A 16338-nucleotide genomic window follows, 5' to 3' on the forward strand; every position below is an offset into this window, starting at 1 on the left:
GACAATTGGAGGAAATGCAGTAAGGTTTGTAGATAAAGTAGTGTGATTGCATTAATTTAAAAATGTTGTCTTCCTGAGGAGGGGCCAAGATGGCAGAACAGCATGGCAAGTTTTTTTTGTGTCTTTCATCCCTGAAATACAGGCAGATCAACACTAAACCATCCAGAACACCTAGAAAACTGATTTGAGGATTAACACAACAATATGCACAACCTGAACCATAGGACTCAGCAGGTATGTGACACAGAGAGGTTCACTGGGGAAGAGAGAACCCATGGAGGGCAGGGAGCTGTTTTTGCTTGCAGAGAGAGAATGGAGACAGGGGGAAGAGTATGGGAAAGCATCCCCCCCTCCTGAAAGCAACTGGAGGGAGAAGAAAGATTACAGACTGATCAAAAAAAGGGAGCAAGGAGAAAGAAGAGAGTTTAAATTCCATCAAGACTCTATAAATAACAAGGGCATAGAATCTGAAATTCTGCAGTCTGATACCTGGCGGTGCTCTGTTGGGAAGGATGAATCCCCAGAAAGTGAGGTCCAAGGGGTCTGTGGGCCACATGGGGAGAGGCAATTCCCCTGCTGAGAAGACATTTGGTAGAGGCTGTGAGGCCACCTCATAGGCAAAAGTCCCGTGGACCATGTAGAACAATCACATTTGATGGTGCTGGAACAAGGACATTAGGGGGAAGCCGGCATCTGAAGCGTGTTGTCATTTTCCATAATCCCTGAAATGCTGCTGCTACAGGATCACATGAACTTTTCGGGAGGTGGGCTGGCACCCAGCGCAGTCTCTGGGCATTGGCAGCAGCAGTCTTGTGAACATTCCTGGAGGTGGGCAAGCACCTGGCCGTTGCTCAGTGAGACTCTCCCCCAGAAGGTCTGAGCACCTCATAGCCACAGTCCTTCAGAAGTGAGGGGTTGGGAAACACAGCCACATCTGAGATAAAACTCAGGAAGGAGGTGCTGCCTGGCAACCTGATGGCTTGGTCATGGACAATGTAAAAGTGGGGAGTGGATGTAGCCAGAGACAAAGGGTTGTGTGATTGCTGATCATGAGAACAGAAGTCCAATACTAGAGACTGGGTAGCTGGGTGATGCCATTTTCACCCCTCCCATGCATGTGCATACACAACTACAAGCACCACAATAATCCACCCCAGTAAGCTAAGCAGCACCATCTAGTGGATGATGGAGCCATTATACTAAGCCCTGCCAAACTGGGTCAACCTTGCTCTTCATGAACATCACAAGTCTCTCCACCTAATTAGTTTGTGGACTGTAGAGTGCTTCATAGTTTGACTTCTAGGGGAAAACGATGTAATTTCAATCATATTTCAGTTTGTTTGCTGGTCAACCTATTCAATTTTTTTCTGTTTCTTTTCTTATTCTGGGATATAGAAAGAAAAAATTTATTTTCAATTTTTATTAAAAATATTTCTTTAATTTTTCCACTATATTTTTTACTTTTTTGTAAATTTTTCAAGTTCTATTTTACTTCAATCATTTCACTTTATTCAATTTCATTGTATTCATGTTTTCAAATTTTCAAATATTTTCCTTTTTTTTCTTTTCTTATATTTCCCTTTTTTCCTCTAATCTATCAAGCTCCTTTCAACAACCACACCAAAACACACCTTGGATCTAACATCATTTATTTGATTTTTTTGTGTTGTTTTTAATTTTTTAATATAATTTTTTTCCCTTATTAATTCCTTTTCTTCCCTCAAAATGATGATATGAAGGAATTCACCCCAAAAGAAAGAACAGGAAGAAATGACAGCCAGGGACTTAATCAAAACAGATACAAGCAAGATGTCTGAACCAGAATTTAGAATCACAATAATAAGAATACTAGCTGGGGTTGAAAATAGATTAGAATTTCTTTCTGTGGAGATAAAAGAAGTAAAAGCTAGTGAAATAAATTGAAATTAAAAAAATGCTATAAATGTGCTGCAATCTTGAATGAATGCCCCAGCGGCAAGGATGGATGAGGCAGAACAGAGAATCAGCGATATAGAGGACAAACTTATGGAGAATAATGAAGCAGAAAAAAAGAGGGAGACTAAGGCAAAAGAGCATGATTTAAGAATTAGAGAAATCAGTGACTCATTAGAAAGGAACAACATCAGAATCATAGGGGTTCCAGTAGAAGAAGAGAGAGAAAAAGGGGTAGAGGGGTTATGTGAGCAAATCATAGTGGAAAACTTTCCTAACCTAGGGAAAGACACAGACATCAAAATCCAGGAAGCACAGAGAACCCCCATTAGATTCAACAAAAACTGACCATTAACAAGGCATATCATAGTCAAATTCACAAAATACTCAGGCAAGGAAAGAATGATGAAAGCAGCAAGAAAAAAAGTCCTTAACCTATAAGGGAAGACAGATCAGGTTTGCAGCAGATCTATACACAGAAACTTGGCAGGCAAGAAAGGAGTGGCAGGATATATTCAATGTGCTGAATCCGGAAAATATGCAGCCAAGAATTCTTTATCCAGCAAGGCTGTCATTCAAAATAGAAGGAGAGATGAAAAGTTTCCCAGACAAACAAAAATTAAAGGAGTTTGTGATCACTAAACAAGCCCTGCAACAAATTTAAGGGGGACTCTCCGAAGGGAAAAAAGAAAACAAAGAATAAAAAACAAAAAGCAACAAAGACTAGAAAGGACCAAGAACACCACCAGAAATTCCAACTCTACAGGAAACCTAATGGCAATAAATTCATATCTTTCAGTACTCACTCTAAATGTCAATGGACTACATGCTCCAATCAAAAGACATAGAGTAACAGAATGGATAAGAAAACAAGATCTATCTATATGCTGTTTACAAGAGACCCACTTTAGACCTAAAGACACTTTCAGATTGAAAGTAAGGGGATGGAGAACCATCTATCATGGTAATGGTCAACCAAAGAAAGCTGGAGTAGCCATACTGATACCAGACAATCTAGACTTTGAAATAAAGACTGTAACATGAGGTGAAGAAGGGCATTATATCATAATTAAGGGGTTTATCCACCAAGAAGACCTAACAATTGTAAACATTTATGCTCCAAATGTGGAACACCCAAATATATAAATCAATTAATCACAAATATAAAGAAACTCATTGATAATAATACCATAATAGTAGGGGACTTAAACACCCCACTTACAACAATGGGCAGATCATCTAAACAGAAAATCAACAAGGAAACAATGGCTTTGAATGACACACTGGGCCAGATGGACTTAGTAGATATATTTAGAACATTTCATCCTAAAGCAGTGGACTACACATTCTTCTCCAGTACACATGGAACATTCTCCAGAATGATCACATACTAGGACACAAATCAGCCCTTAACAAGTACAAAAAGATTGAGATCATACCGTGCATATTTTCAGACCACAATGCTATTAAACTTGAAATCAACCACAAGAAAAAATGTGGAAAGATAACAAATACTTGGAGACTAAAGACCATCCTACTAAAGAATGAATGGGCTAACCAAGAAATTAAAGAGGAAATTAAAAAGTACTTGAAAGCCAATAAAAATGATAACACCACAGCCCCAAACCTCTGGGACCCAGAAAAGGTGGTCTTAAGAGGGAAGTATATAGCAATCCAGGCCTTTCTAAAGAAGGAAGAATGGTCTCAGATACACAACCCAAACTTACACCATAAAGAGCTGGGGAAAAAAAACGGCAAATAAAACCCCAAACCAGCAGAAGACAGGAAATAATAAAGATTAGAGTAGAGCAGAAATCAATGCTATCAAAAGCAAAACACACAAACAAAAAAAAACACAAAGAACAAAAACAAAAACACAAAAAAACAATAGAACAGATCAGTGAAACCAGAAGCTGGTTCTTTGAAAGAATTAACAAAATTGATAAACCAATAGCCAGTTTGATCAAAAAGAAAAAGGAAAGGACCCAAATAAATAAAATCGTGAATGAAAGAGGAAAGATCACAGCCAACATAGCAGAAATACTAACAAAATAAGAGAATATTATAATCAATTATACGCCAAGAAAATGGGCAACCTGGAAGAAATGTACAAATTCCTAGAAACATAGAAACTACTAAAACTGAAACAGGAAGAAATAGAAAATTTGAACAGACCCATAACTAGTAAAGAAATTGAATTAGTAATCATAAATCTCCCAAAAAAACAAGAGTCCAGGGCCAGATGGCTTTCCAGGGGAATTCTACCAAACATTTAAAGAAGAGTTAACACCTATTCTCTTGAAGCTGTTCCAAAAAATAGAAATGGAAGGAAAACTTCCAAACTCTTTCTATGAAGCCAGCATTACCTTGATTCCAGAAGCAGACAAAAACTCCACTAAAAGGAGAAGTATAGATAAATTTCCCTGATGAATATGGATGCAAAAATCCTCAACAAGACACTAACCAACTGGATCCAATAATACATTAAAGAATTATTCACCACGAGTAAGTGGGATTTATACCTGGGATGCAGGGCTGGTTCAATATCTGCAAAACAATCAATGTGATATATCACATAAGCAAAAGAAAGGACAAGAACCACATGATCCTTTCAATAGATGCAGAGAAAGGATTTGACAAAATACAGCATCCTTTCTTGATAAAAACCCTCAAGAAAGTAGGGATAGAAGGATAATACCTCGAGATCATAAAAGCCATATATGAAAGGCCCAACACTAATGTAATCCTCAATGGGGAAAAACAGAGCTTTCAATTTCCTAAGGTCAGGAACAAGACAGGGATGTCCACTCTTGCCACTGTTATTCACCATATTATTGGTGGTCTTAGTATCAGCAATCACACAACACAAGGGAATAAAAGGCATCCAAAAGGCAGGAGGAAGTCAAACTTTCACTCTTCACAGATGACATGATACTCTATATGGAAAACCCAAAAGATTCCACCAAACAAACTGCTAGAACTGATCCATGAATTCAGCAAAGTCACAGGATATAAAATCAATGCACAGAAATTGATTGCATTCTTATACACCAATAATGCAACAGAAAGAGAAATCAAGGAATTAATCCCATTTACAATTGCACCAAAACCCATAAAATACCTCAGGATAAATCTAACCAAAGAGGTGAAAAAATATATGCACTGAAACTATAGAAAGCTTATGAAAGAAATTGAAGAAGACACAGAAAAAAATTGGAAAAGATTCCATGCTCCTGGATAGGAAGAACAAATATTGTTAAAATGTCAATACTACCCAAAGCAATCTACATATTCAATTCAATCCCTATCAAAATAACACCAGCATTCTTCACAGAGCTAGAACAAACAATCCTAAATTTTGTATGGAACCAGAAAAGACCCTGAACAGTCAAAGTATTCTTGAAAAAGAAAACCAAAGCTGGAGGCATTACAATTCCGGACTTCAAGGTGTATTACAAATCTGTAATCATCAAGACAGTATGGCACTGGAACAAAAATAGGCACTCAGATCAACGGAACAGAATAGAGAACCCAGAAATGGACCCACAAACATACGGCCAACTAATCTTTGACAAAGCAGGAAAGAATATCCAATGGAATAAAAACAGTCTCTTCAGCAAATGGTGCTGTGAAAACTGGACAGCGACATGCAGAAACATGAACCTGGACCACTTTCTTAAGCCATACACAAAAATAAACTCAAAATGCATGAAAGACAGGAAGCCATCAAAAGCCTGGAGGAGAAAGCAGGCAAAAACTTCTTTGATCTCAGCCGCAGCAATTTCTTACTCAACACTACTCCAGAGGCAAGGGAAACAAAAGCAAAAATGAGCCATTGGGACCTCATCAAAATAAAAAGTTTCTGCCCAGTGAAGGAAACAATCACCAAAAGTAAAAGGCAACCGACAGAATGGGAGAAGATACTTGTAAATGACATATCAGATAAAGGGTTAGTATCCAAAATCTATAGAGAACTTACCAAACTCCACACCCCAAAAAACAAATAATCCAGTAAAGAAATGGGCAAAAGACATGAATAGACACTTCTCCAAAGACATCCAGAGGGCCAACCGACACGTGAAAAAATGCTCAACATCACTCATCATCAGGGAAATACAAGTCAAAACCACAATGAGATACCACCTCACACCTGTCAGAATGGCTAACATGAACAACTCAGGCAACAACTGATGTTGGCAAGGATGCAGAGAAAGAGGATCTCTTCTGCCCTCTTGGTGGGAATGCAAACTGGTGCAGCCACTCTGGAAAACAGTATGGAGGGGCCTCAAAAAATTTAAAATAGAACTACCCTATGACCCAGCAATTGCACTACTAAGTATTTATCCAAGAGATACAGGTATGCTGTTTCAAAGGGACACTAGCATCCCATGTTTATAGCAGCACTATCAACAATAGCCAAAGTATGGAAAGAGCCCAAATGTCCATTGATGGATGGATGGATAAACAAGATGTGGTATATATATACAATGGAGTATTGCTTGGCAAACAGAAAGAATGAAATCCTGCCATTTGCAACTACGTGGATAGAACTAGAGGGTATTATGCTAAGCGAAATTAGAGAAAGACAAATATCAAATAACTTCACTCATATGAGGACTTTAAGATACAAAACAGATGAACATAAGGGAAGGGAAGCAAAAACAATATAAAAACAGGGAGGGGGACAAAACATAAGAGACTCTTAAATATAGAGAACAAACTGAGGGTTGCTGGAGGGGTCATGCGAGGGGGGATGGGATATATGTATAAGGGGCTTAAGGAATCTACTCCTGAAATCATTATTGCACTATATGCTAATTATCTTGGATGTAAATTTAAAAATAAATAATTAAAAAAAGAAGAAGAAAAAGATTTTGTGAAGCTGCAAGTGACCATCCCCTGCCAAGAGATTCCCAGATATTCTTCTCCAAGTCATCCCCACTTGGCAGGATTAAGAAAGACTGTGTTTGTTGTTTTGTCTTTCCAAATTCAGCATCCATATCAGGAAAATAAAAAACAAATCAAACTCTAAACTTCCTTGTAAAACGTACTGAAATTGCTACCACATGTTGACAATAATAAGAATTTCCATTCCATCTCACCGCTGACTCTTAGTGCAGAGTAGTGCTAAGAGTAGACATTCCATGGAAACTTTCTAAGGTCTATCACCTAAGGCTGTCTAGATCTAGGGATGTTAAAAGGGACTGCATGTGAGTAACAGAACCTAACCTCTTATCCTTCACTCACAAACCAGTCTCAGCTATATGAATTGAGCAGAAGCTGCAACACAAAGTAGGTATCAGGAAAGAACAAGTGTTTCAACACTTTTCATTCCATAACCATCTCAGCATGAGTAGGTTGCAAACCAGGATGAGGATTAGAAATCTGGAATCCTGGTACTGGAAGGGGCATCAAACTTTAAGTATCAACTGCAGACTATTCATTTTACATATGAAGATGCCATTTGTTCAGACCTCATAGCTAATGAACAACAGGAACTTAAACTCTGTAAAGACTGAGAGCATAAGGATTTGATCATCATAGTATCTCTAAGGCCTAACAAGAACCAGCATGTAGTAGGTGCCTACTATGATCCAGGAAGTGAATTCAAGTTCCATGAGGTATACAGAGATGGATACAATGTGGTCCCAGTCAATGTGGACCACACCCTCCACCTAGTGGAGGATATGGGCACATATCAGACAATTACAAAGCAATGCTGTTTGTTCATGCTTTCATAAATATATAAGTAAGGTGCCCAGTGGAAAATCCAGGGCAAATAATAAATATTGTTGCCTGTTGCCTTCAATAAATAAGCTATATATACCAGAATAAGCATTGAGAATAAAATAATAGTGAGTGAGATGCAAAAAAAAAAAAAAAAAAAAAGAAAAAGAAAAAGAAAAAAGAAAAAAAAAAGAAAAAATGGTGCCTTCCATAATTAAGTACTTGGAAACCATCAATTGACTGCAGAGTTCCCAAATGGTTATCTCAGACAAATTCTGTTAGTGCAATTGTTGTCTACATCAGGAGACAGATTCCTGGTGCTCCACCATCTTACCAGAACCTTCCCCACTGCATTTTTACCTATTGTTTCTTTTCAGAATTATATATATATTTTTATAGTTGAATATACATGTGAATATATACATATATGTGTGTATGTATCATAAAAGTTTCTTAAATATATACAATTTTTACCAGTTGCTTTTATAGTGTCCAAGAAAGCTCCATATACTTTCATCCTGGAAACGGAACATTGACAGTGCCAGGGATGGAAAGATCTTCAACTGAACAAGTAATTCTTCCCAGGAATTTAACTGAGGTGCCAATGCTTGTGCTTTGTTTAGGGCAGCAGTACATTCCTCTTTGTGAGCTCCTATGTGAATGTTTGTGTCTTGAATGAGTGTGGTCCATGGATCTCTGCAAAAGGAAGTTGTCCTCGATGTACTGTCATACATGTGCTTCTGGAGAAAGTTAAATGTGGCTAAAGATCTTGCCAGCAAACTTGTGAGCAGGGCTGTTGAGGTAATCCATGAAAAGCCAGCTGCAAGAGATCTGTATCTCTCAAAGATGAATATCAGCATATACATGTAGTATATGTAATACATTTGCTAGTACTACATATACTTCTGGAATATAATACATATAATATACAAAGTTTGTGTTAATCAACTTTTCATGTTATTAGTAAGGCTTCTGGTCTACGGTAGGATATTAGTAGTAAATTTTGGGGGGAGTCAAAATATATGCAGTTTTTTGACTGTGAGAGGGACCAGCACCCCCCAGTCTCCATGTTGTTCAAGGGTCAATAGTACTAGTAAACCAAATTCAACAATGTATAACTGATTAGACACCAATACCGAGAGGGATTTATCCTGAAATGCAAAGATGGTTCAACATGTAGATTTCCAGACTAAAACTTGTAGGTTCTCATTCCTAACAGAAGGGTCAAAACCCCAAAACAACAGATTTTTTAAAGCAAAGCAAGCAAACAACCAACCCTTTTTCAAAGATAGTCAAATGGGAGGACTGAGGAATATACTTATTTACCCCGGCTCTGTAAGACTTCGTTTTGAATATTTATTTAATCTGTCTCTTCTTCTCTGCTATCACCCACCCAGTTCCTGTTTAATCTCTGATCACCTCTTCTACAGACTACCTCAATAGCCTAATTCTGTCAACTCTAACGTCAGAATCTATCCAGAACATGACACTTATTTACCACCCCCACACCTCTTAACAAATCTCTAAATTTCTACCCTTGACCCTTGCATGCCCTATCCTTCCCAGGGCTAATATTTTCAGAGTCAGAATGACAAGATGTCCTCAGTTTGTGCCTGAGGAGACTGTGGAAATATCCCCAGTCCTATTTTATGATGCTCATTGGAATTATAGTCTCAGCAGTAGAGGTAAAGACTTGGACTTGTAGAGTTAGGACTCTAGAACGTCTTCATAAATAAATGACCTCCTTAAGAGGTCCTCAGAATACAGTCCAGGAATGATAGGTGGACTTCTCTTGGGGATTGACTTCTAGAGAGTAGACACAACTCCTTCCAGGGAGCGGTGTCTTGAGATTGGAAGACTCGCAGAGATTTTAAGCAGGTACCTGGGGAAATGGGGTATGGGGATGACAGTATGAGGTCAATAGTGCAGTTAGGAGGTGGGAAAATTGTGGCAGAGTCTCTAAAATGGAGATGGGTCTGAGTCACCTGGGGGTGGCACTATCTTGGAAGTGACTTCCTGAAGTCCCTGCCATTCCTGGTTCAGAGTATGTTCTCTGCAGAGAGTGTAGTGATTCCATGGAAGGAGAGGGGTTAAGGAGAGCTCACTAACCCCTCCTTCCTTCTGCCAGATGCCTGAGGTTAGGGAGGGTGAGGACGTATTAGCCAGTGGAGCAAACACCCGGGGAGGAGGAGCAGAAGGGCAAGAAGTCACAGACAGAAAGAGACGACAGGCAGGATCCACCTCTCACCTCTTCCCAAGCTGCCTGCCAGCGCAGCTCCTTGGCTGCCAGTGCAGTGCGTGTCCCCAGGGCGCACAGGATACTGTGTGGGGCGCGGGGTACAGGCTCTGGGCACAGGACCGGGCTCCGCAGCTGGTACAGGAGTGAGCATGGCAGGGCAGCGGGTGCTGCTTGGCTTCCTTCTGCCCTGGTTCCTGCTCTCTGAGGCCGCCAAGATCCTAACCGTGTCTTTGGTGGGTGAGTGCTTTTGGCTGGAGAATCAGACACAGGCTCGTCCCAGACACCTGCGTGAAGGCTCAGGCACATAGCCCTGGGCCAAAGGGTTACTCTGTGGGGTTTTCCAGACAGCGCTTGGGTCCCAGGCTGCAGGAGGGAGAGGCGGGAGGGGGTCGTTAGGGCATGAGGAGCCCCTGCCTCATGTAGGGGTGAAGAAGATACTTCTGGAGAAAGCAGAATACCCTTTCCTCTCTCTTCCTATTCAGACTAGCTCCCCGAGGCACAGGGATGGGGCGAGAGGTTTGAGATCCCTCCCTGTGCTCGAGACGCAGGGCAGAGTCTTCCCCAGGGCGGTTTGGACATTCAGAGGCTCACCCTAAGCTTCTCAGGGGTGTGCAGCAATTGTCAACAGAGACGGGGTCGTGGGGGGAGCATTTGCAGGTTCTTGGAGGCCCAGGGAATAGCTCACGGGGACAGCAGCACGGATTTTCTGAGGCTGCATGGGAGCCAATTGGAGAAGGGAAGGCATTTCAATAACAGTTAGGAGGGTGTTTTCATCCAGAGAAAACCTAGAGAACTGGCCAGGGTTGGGGACTGGACCCTGGGCGTTCAGGTCTCTCCAGTGCCCACTCCTTTTCACCCGTGGGGCTGGAAGTATTTGAAGGACTTGAGGGACTGTTAATTTTGCATTTTGTGGCCTCAGTTTTATCTCCTTTACTTTTGCACCAAAGGGACTAGCAGATGAAAAGGAAAATCATATCAGGATAAAGGGTCATCCTCGGATGGAGCTTCCCCAACATTGTATTTCAACTCACAGGGGGCTCTTTTAGGTCACTTGACTGTATAGGTCACTGGGAATCGGGGGATCTTAGAGCTGGAAGGACACCGAATCATCTCATTTAGCCCCCACAGTGTTTTCCTGAACAAGAAACTTAAGGGTCAGCACCTTTGCCAGAGCACACTGGACCTCCTTAAAGGCACACAGCAGGAATTTACTCCGCTCTCTCAGCCCAGGAGCAGCCTTTTCACAGCTTCCAATCTCATGCACTTTTAGTGGGTAGTTTTAAAAATCACTCTTTAAGAAACCCTGTAACTGCATTTGAATTCCTTTTTTATTCATTTAGTTTTCTTTCCAATTGTTAGTAGCAGTGACACAAAAGCACTCCCTCCCTTCTTGTAAGTACATGTCCTCTGGACTCTGCGAGGTGGGGAGGAAGGTGTGGTTTGGAGGCACTGAAGCCCTGCCTCTGTTCCATAATGCACTGTGCTCTCACCAAGACCTTTAGGAATGGCTGCCTGTGCAGGTGCAGGAAGCCTTCTCTCCTGAATCCATTTCCTGCATGGGTTAAAGGTAGAGTCAGAGCAGGGAGTCTGAGGGGGTAGGGTTCATGTTTTATGTAATCTGTGTTACCTCAGGGCAACACAAGTATAGCTATTAAAAACTAGAGTATAAGAAACTAGATGCACACTATTGCTGTAGCTCTTTTTTAAACTTTTTTTATTACTGTGGTTCCACATCCATGTGAGCTGACCCAATCATCATGGGACCTTCATCTTCCAAACAACCCCCAGTTCCCAGCCTGGGCAAATTCTATTCCTTCCTGTGTGGTCTGGCTTTGACTATTGCTGGGACTCATAGATTCCATAAAAATGGCCCCTGGTAGCATATGGTTTTAGATACAACTTGATGTGATAGAAACTGTACCTCCCCAAGGGGTCATACTCTGTTTCCTTAGGATCCCAGGATATTTCTAGGATGGGTGGTGTCTCAGTCTCTCATGCATACAAGATCCTGCAGTTCCACTGGAAGGGTCCACAATTATTCTGAATGCCTTAATTTGATATTCAGCAAAATGCAGACCCCAACTGAGAAGCCTCCTGCCAAATATATTTGAATCTGAAGAATTTTGGCTCTAAGTGGTGTCTCTCTCTCCTTTGCTCCAGTGGCTCTTTCCTGGACTCATGTTAAGTTCCCATGTTTTGGCCCTCACATTAGCCTAAATTTCCAGAGAGAAGGATTCCAGAAATGCTCTGATTAATTTTCCACTAGGAGTCCTTCACACTCATATATAGCACTGTGCCAAACTTTCCATCAGTACAGTTATTTCTGTAGGGCACCAAGTGTCCATAAGGCCTGGCTAGAATCAGCATGTGCTTAGAATCAGGAACTCCTTAAAGCCTAAGCACAGAGAGGCTCATCACACTGATGTTTGGTCACTTTTGTGACCAGAGTCACACAAAAGAATCAGAGAGAGGTTTGCCAAGGTCAAGGGTTTGGGCAAGTAGGCTCAGGGTGAGTGGCTGTGCCTTACCCAGATGGAGATGGGCAGCGTGACTGATGAAGCTGATCTTCCTCTACTCACTGTCATCTTTCTGTTCTCTATCTCTCATGTGTTGGCTCTATCACCCCATCAACTTCACGCACTCTATTCTCATGATTACAAAGATGCAGTTGTGAATTGTTCCTAGGTGGGAGCCATCATCTGCTGCTGGACCGGGTGTCTCAGATTCTTCAAGATCATGGTCATAATGTCACCATGCTTCACCAGAGAGGGAATTCATTCATATCAGGTATCTTTTCCCACTAATCCTTGATTCCTTCTGCTCTATGCAAAGTGTAGAGTGAAGCAACAATGCCTTTTGCATAAATGGGCTCAGAAAAGTGTTTTTAAAATCTAATTGGACCCAAACAATGAAAAGTGTGTGTGTGTGTGTGTGTGTGTGTGTGTGTGTGTGTGCGCGCGCATTTAAGTAAGGTGTTGTAAAACTTGCTGGCTATGTCTACCAGCACTCCACACTCTGTAGTCTCATATTTTCCTCCCTTACCTTCATCCCAACCAACAGTCTACATATTATTACAGGTTATTTTGGTAAATGGCACTTCATAACATAACTTGAAAATATGTGAACAGAAGTGTTCATCTATATATAAGATTTCTAATAGGAAAGGATCATTCTTTTTTTTTTTTTTATATCAGAGATGACTTTTCTTCCTATGATAACTGAAATTTAAGAAAGGTCTCTCAGGAAGCCCCTTATTTAGGCAGGTGAGATCAGATCCTATCATTAATATGATTTTGTTTTCTTGAAAAATCAATGACTGCCCATGAGTTTGTGGATAATGATGTTGGATGTTCTTAACTGAATCATCGAATCCAATGAATGTTAGTCAAAATGAGCAAGGAAATCTTATCAACTCTTCTCTGTTGACAGACAAGACGTCAGCAACCCAGAGAACTGAAATGAATTGCCCAAGGTCATATGGCAGGTTAATAATAGTGTTGGGTGGCTTTAGGACTTTAAGCTCTGGATTGCTCAATCTGTAGTTTTCTCAGGCTTTGATTTAAAAAAGATTCAATTTTAATCAGCATCTTTGAGGAATAAAATTCTGAGAAATTATAAAATTTTGAAGGTGATCAGCCTTTGTTGTTGTTTAGAGTTTATTAAAAACAGTTTTTTTTTACTGTGAAAATTTCTTCTAAGATATTTATTGTGGTAAAATATACACAGCATAAAATTGATCACCAAACATTTTGTTTTGGACAGTTTAGTGACTTTAAGTACATTCACATTGTTGTGCAACCATCACTCTAGAACATTTTCATCATCACAAACAGGAACTCTGTACTGATTATATAGTAACTGCCAAATACCCTTTGCCTGAAGCCCTTGGTAACCACTACTGTACCTTACTTCTCGAAAAATTTGGCTATTCTAGGTATTTCATTTAAATAGAAATATACAGTATCTGTCTTTTTGTGTCTGGCTCATTTCACTTTGTATCATGTCTTTAAGACTCATTCATGTTGTTGTATGGATCACAATCTCTTTCCTTTTTAAGGCTGAATAATGTTGCATTGTAAGTACATACCACATTTTGTTAATCCAGTCATCATCTGTCAATGGACATTTGCACTGTTTCCCCCTTTTGGATATTGTGAATAATGCTGTTGTGAAAGCTGCTGTAGAAATATGTCTTTGAGTGCCTACTTAAGGCCATTTAAATCACTTTCTAGATTAGGTTCTTCATTCTTCAGTGAATATTATTTATATACATATCTCTTTGTATCTGCCTTGATGACAGACATGAATAAAGAACTGTAGTTTGTTGATGATAATTTGTCAGTGTAGTTAATCTTGATTTTGAAAATTGCAATTAAATTTAATTAAAATTTAAATGAAGTTATGTTAAATTAGAATTTCAGATTGATTAAAAAATAATTTCAGCAGGGGCACCTGGATGGCTCAGTTGGTTATGCATCTGATTTTGGCTCATGTCATGATCTTCTGGTTTGTGAGTTTGAGTCCTGCATTGGGCTTGCTGCTGTTAGCACAGACCCTGCTTCAGGTTGTGTCTCCCTGTGGCTCTGCCTGTCCCCCACTGGTTCTCTCTCTCTCTCTCTCAAATAAAATAAAACTTAAAAAGAAAGCATCTAGGGGAGCCTGGATGGCTCATTTTGTTGAGTGCCCAACTTCGGCTCAGGTCATGATCTCGCCGTCTGTGAGTTCAAGCCCTGAGTCAGGCTCTGTGCTGACAGCTCAAAGCCTGGAGCCTGCTTCGGATTCTGTGTCTCCCTCTCTCTCTGCCCCTCCCCCACTCATACTCTGTATCTCTCTCTGTTAAAAATAAGTAAACATTTAAAAATTTTTTTTTAAATAAAAAAAAAAAGAAAGAGTCTAGAGTTGAGTTTCTTTCAATATGCCCCAATCACGAGCATTTCTGAGGCTTTGAAACAACATATTCATTCTTTACTTCAGGAATAGAGCTTTACCAGACATCTGCAAATAGGGAAAACACATGATTGGGGTGTTATTTCTGACCTGTTTCCCATTTCAGTGTAATGTAACATTTGTGTTTTTTTGAGGGGGGCTTTATTTGGAGGGCTTCTTTTGAAAGTAAACATTTACTTAGGAAATGCTATGTGACTAGCACTGGGATCGATATTTTCACATTTACACCATCATTTAAACTGAAGCCTGATCTTTGATCCAAAGTAAATGTTTAACAGAGTGTTTGGAAAGCAAATGTGGGGATAAACTTTTGGAGGAAAAGTTCTTAGAATTTCTTCAAATTGAATCATCCAGAGGTGCTTCTTGGCCTGTGTGTAGACTTGTCTGTCTTCCCGACCTTAGGAAATAACACACCCAGTGTTATTTGTGCATGTGATGTGGAGGGCTGTGTGGAATGCTTCTTGTTTTGTGACCTTCAGGTCACAATAACTACCTTTGCTTTAGGAATTTATTTTCTTTTTTTCTTTTTCTAATTTAAAGTTTAGTTAGTTAATATACAGTGAAAATTGGTTTCAGGAGTAGAATTCAGTGATTTATCACTTATATACAACACCCAGTGCTCATCACAAATTCCCTCTTTAGTATACCCATCACCCATCTCCCACCCACCTCCCTCCATCAACCCTAGTTGATTCTCTGTCGTTAAAAGTCTATCCTGTGGTTTGTTTCCCTTTCTTCTCTTCCCCCCACCTCCCATATGTTAATCTGTATTCGTACTTAAATTCCACATATGAGTGAAATCGTATGGTATTTGTCTTTCTCTGATTGACTTATTTTGCTTACCATAATACATTATAGCTGCATCCATGATGTTGCAAATGGTATGATTTCATTCTTTTTGATGGCTGAACAATATTCTTTTATACACACACACACACACACACACACACACACACACACACACTTGGGCTCTCTCCATAGTTTGGCTATTGTTGATAATGCTGCTATCAACATCGGGGTGCATGTATGCCTTTGAATCAGTATTTTTGTATCCTTTAGGTAAATGTCTAACAGTGCAATTGCTGGATCGTAGGGTAGTTCTGTTTTTCATTCTTTGAGGAACCTCCATGCTGTTCTTCAGAGTGGCTGCACCAGATTTCATTCCTACCGGCAGTGCAAGAGAGTTCCCTTTTCTCTGCATCCTCCCCAACAGCTGTTGTTTCCTGTGTTGTTAGTTTTAGGTGTTCTGACAGTTGTGAGGTGGCATTTCATTGTGGTTTTGATGCGTATTTCTTTCCCTGATGATGAATGATGTTGAGCATCTTTTCATGTGTCTGTTAGCTATCTGGATGTCTTCTTTGGAAAAGTGTCTATTTGTGTCTTCTGCCCATTTATTAACTGGGTTGTTTGGGTTTGGGGTTTTGAGTTTGGTACGTTCCTTAAAGATTTTAGATTCTAACCCCTTATCATATATGTTGTTTGCAAATATCTTC

The 16338-nt window shown here is 40.1% G+C and overlaps 1 protein-coding gene across 3 annotated transcripts in view; it reads left to right on the forward strand.

Annotated features, from left to right (window-relative positions):
- LOC122494638 (UDP-glucuronosyltransferase 3A1-like) overlaps positions 1 to 16338 on the forward strand; it is a 41775-nt gene that overhangs the window by 3652 nt on the left and 21785 nt on the right. The window contains exons 2-3 of one of the 3 annotated variants that reach the window (XM_043599981.1): positions 1150 to 1156; positions 12584 to 12685. In XM_043599981.1, coding sequence (XP_043455916.1) covers positions 12652 to 12685 — 34 coding nt within the window. In that variant the 5' untranslated portion in view covers positions 1150 to 1156; positions 12584 to 12651. Of the gene's footprint in view, positions 1 to 1149; positions 1157 to 9772; positions 10136 to 12583; positions 12686 to 16338 lie in introns of those variants that run through there. The other 2 variants (XM_043599991.1, XM_043599972.1) reach the window with 2 other exon arrangements.

Source organism: Prionailurus bengalensis, chromosome A1 (assembly GCF_016509475.1).
Source record: "Prionailurus bengalensis isolate Pbe53 chromosome A1, Fcat_Pben_1.1_paternal_pri, whole genome shotgun sequence".
Classification (NCBI taxonomy): Eukaryota; Metazoa; Chordata; class Mammalia; order Carnivora; family Felidae; genus Prionailurus; species Prionailurus bengalensis.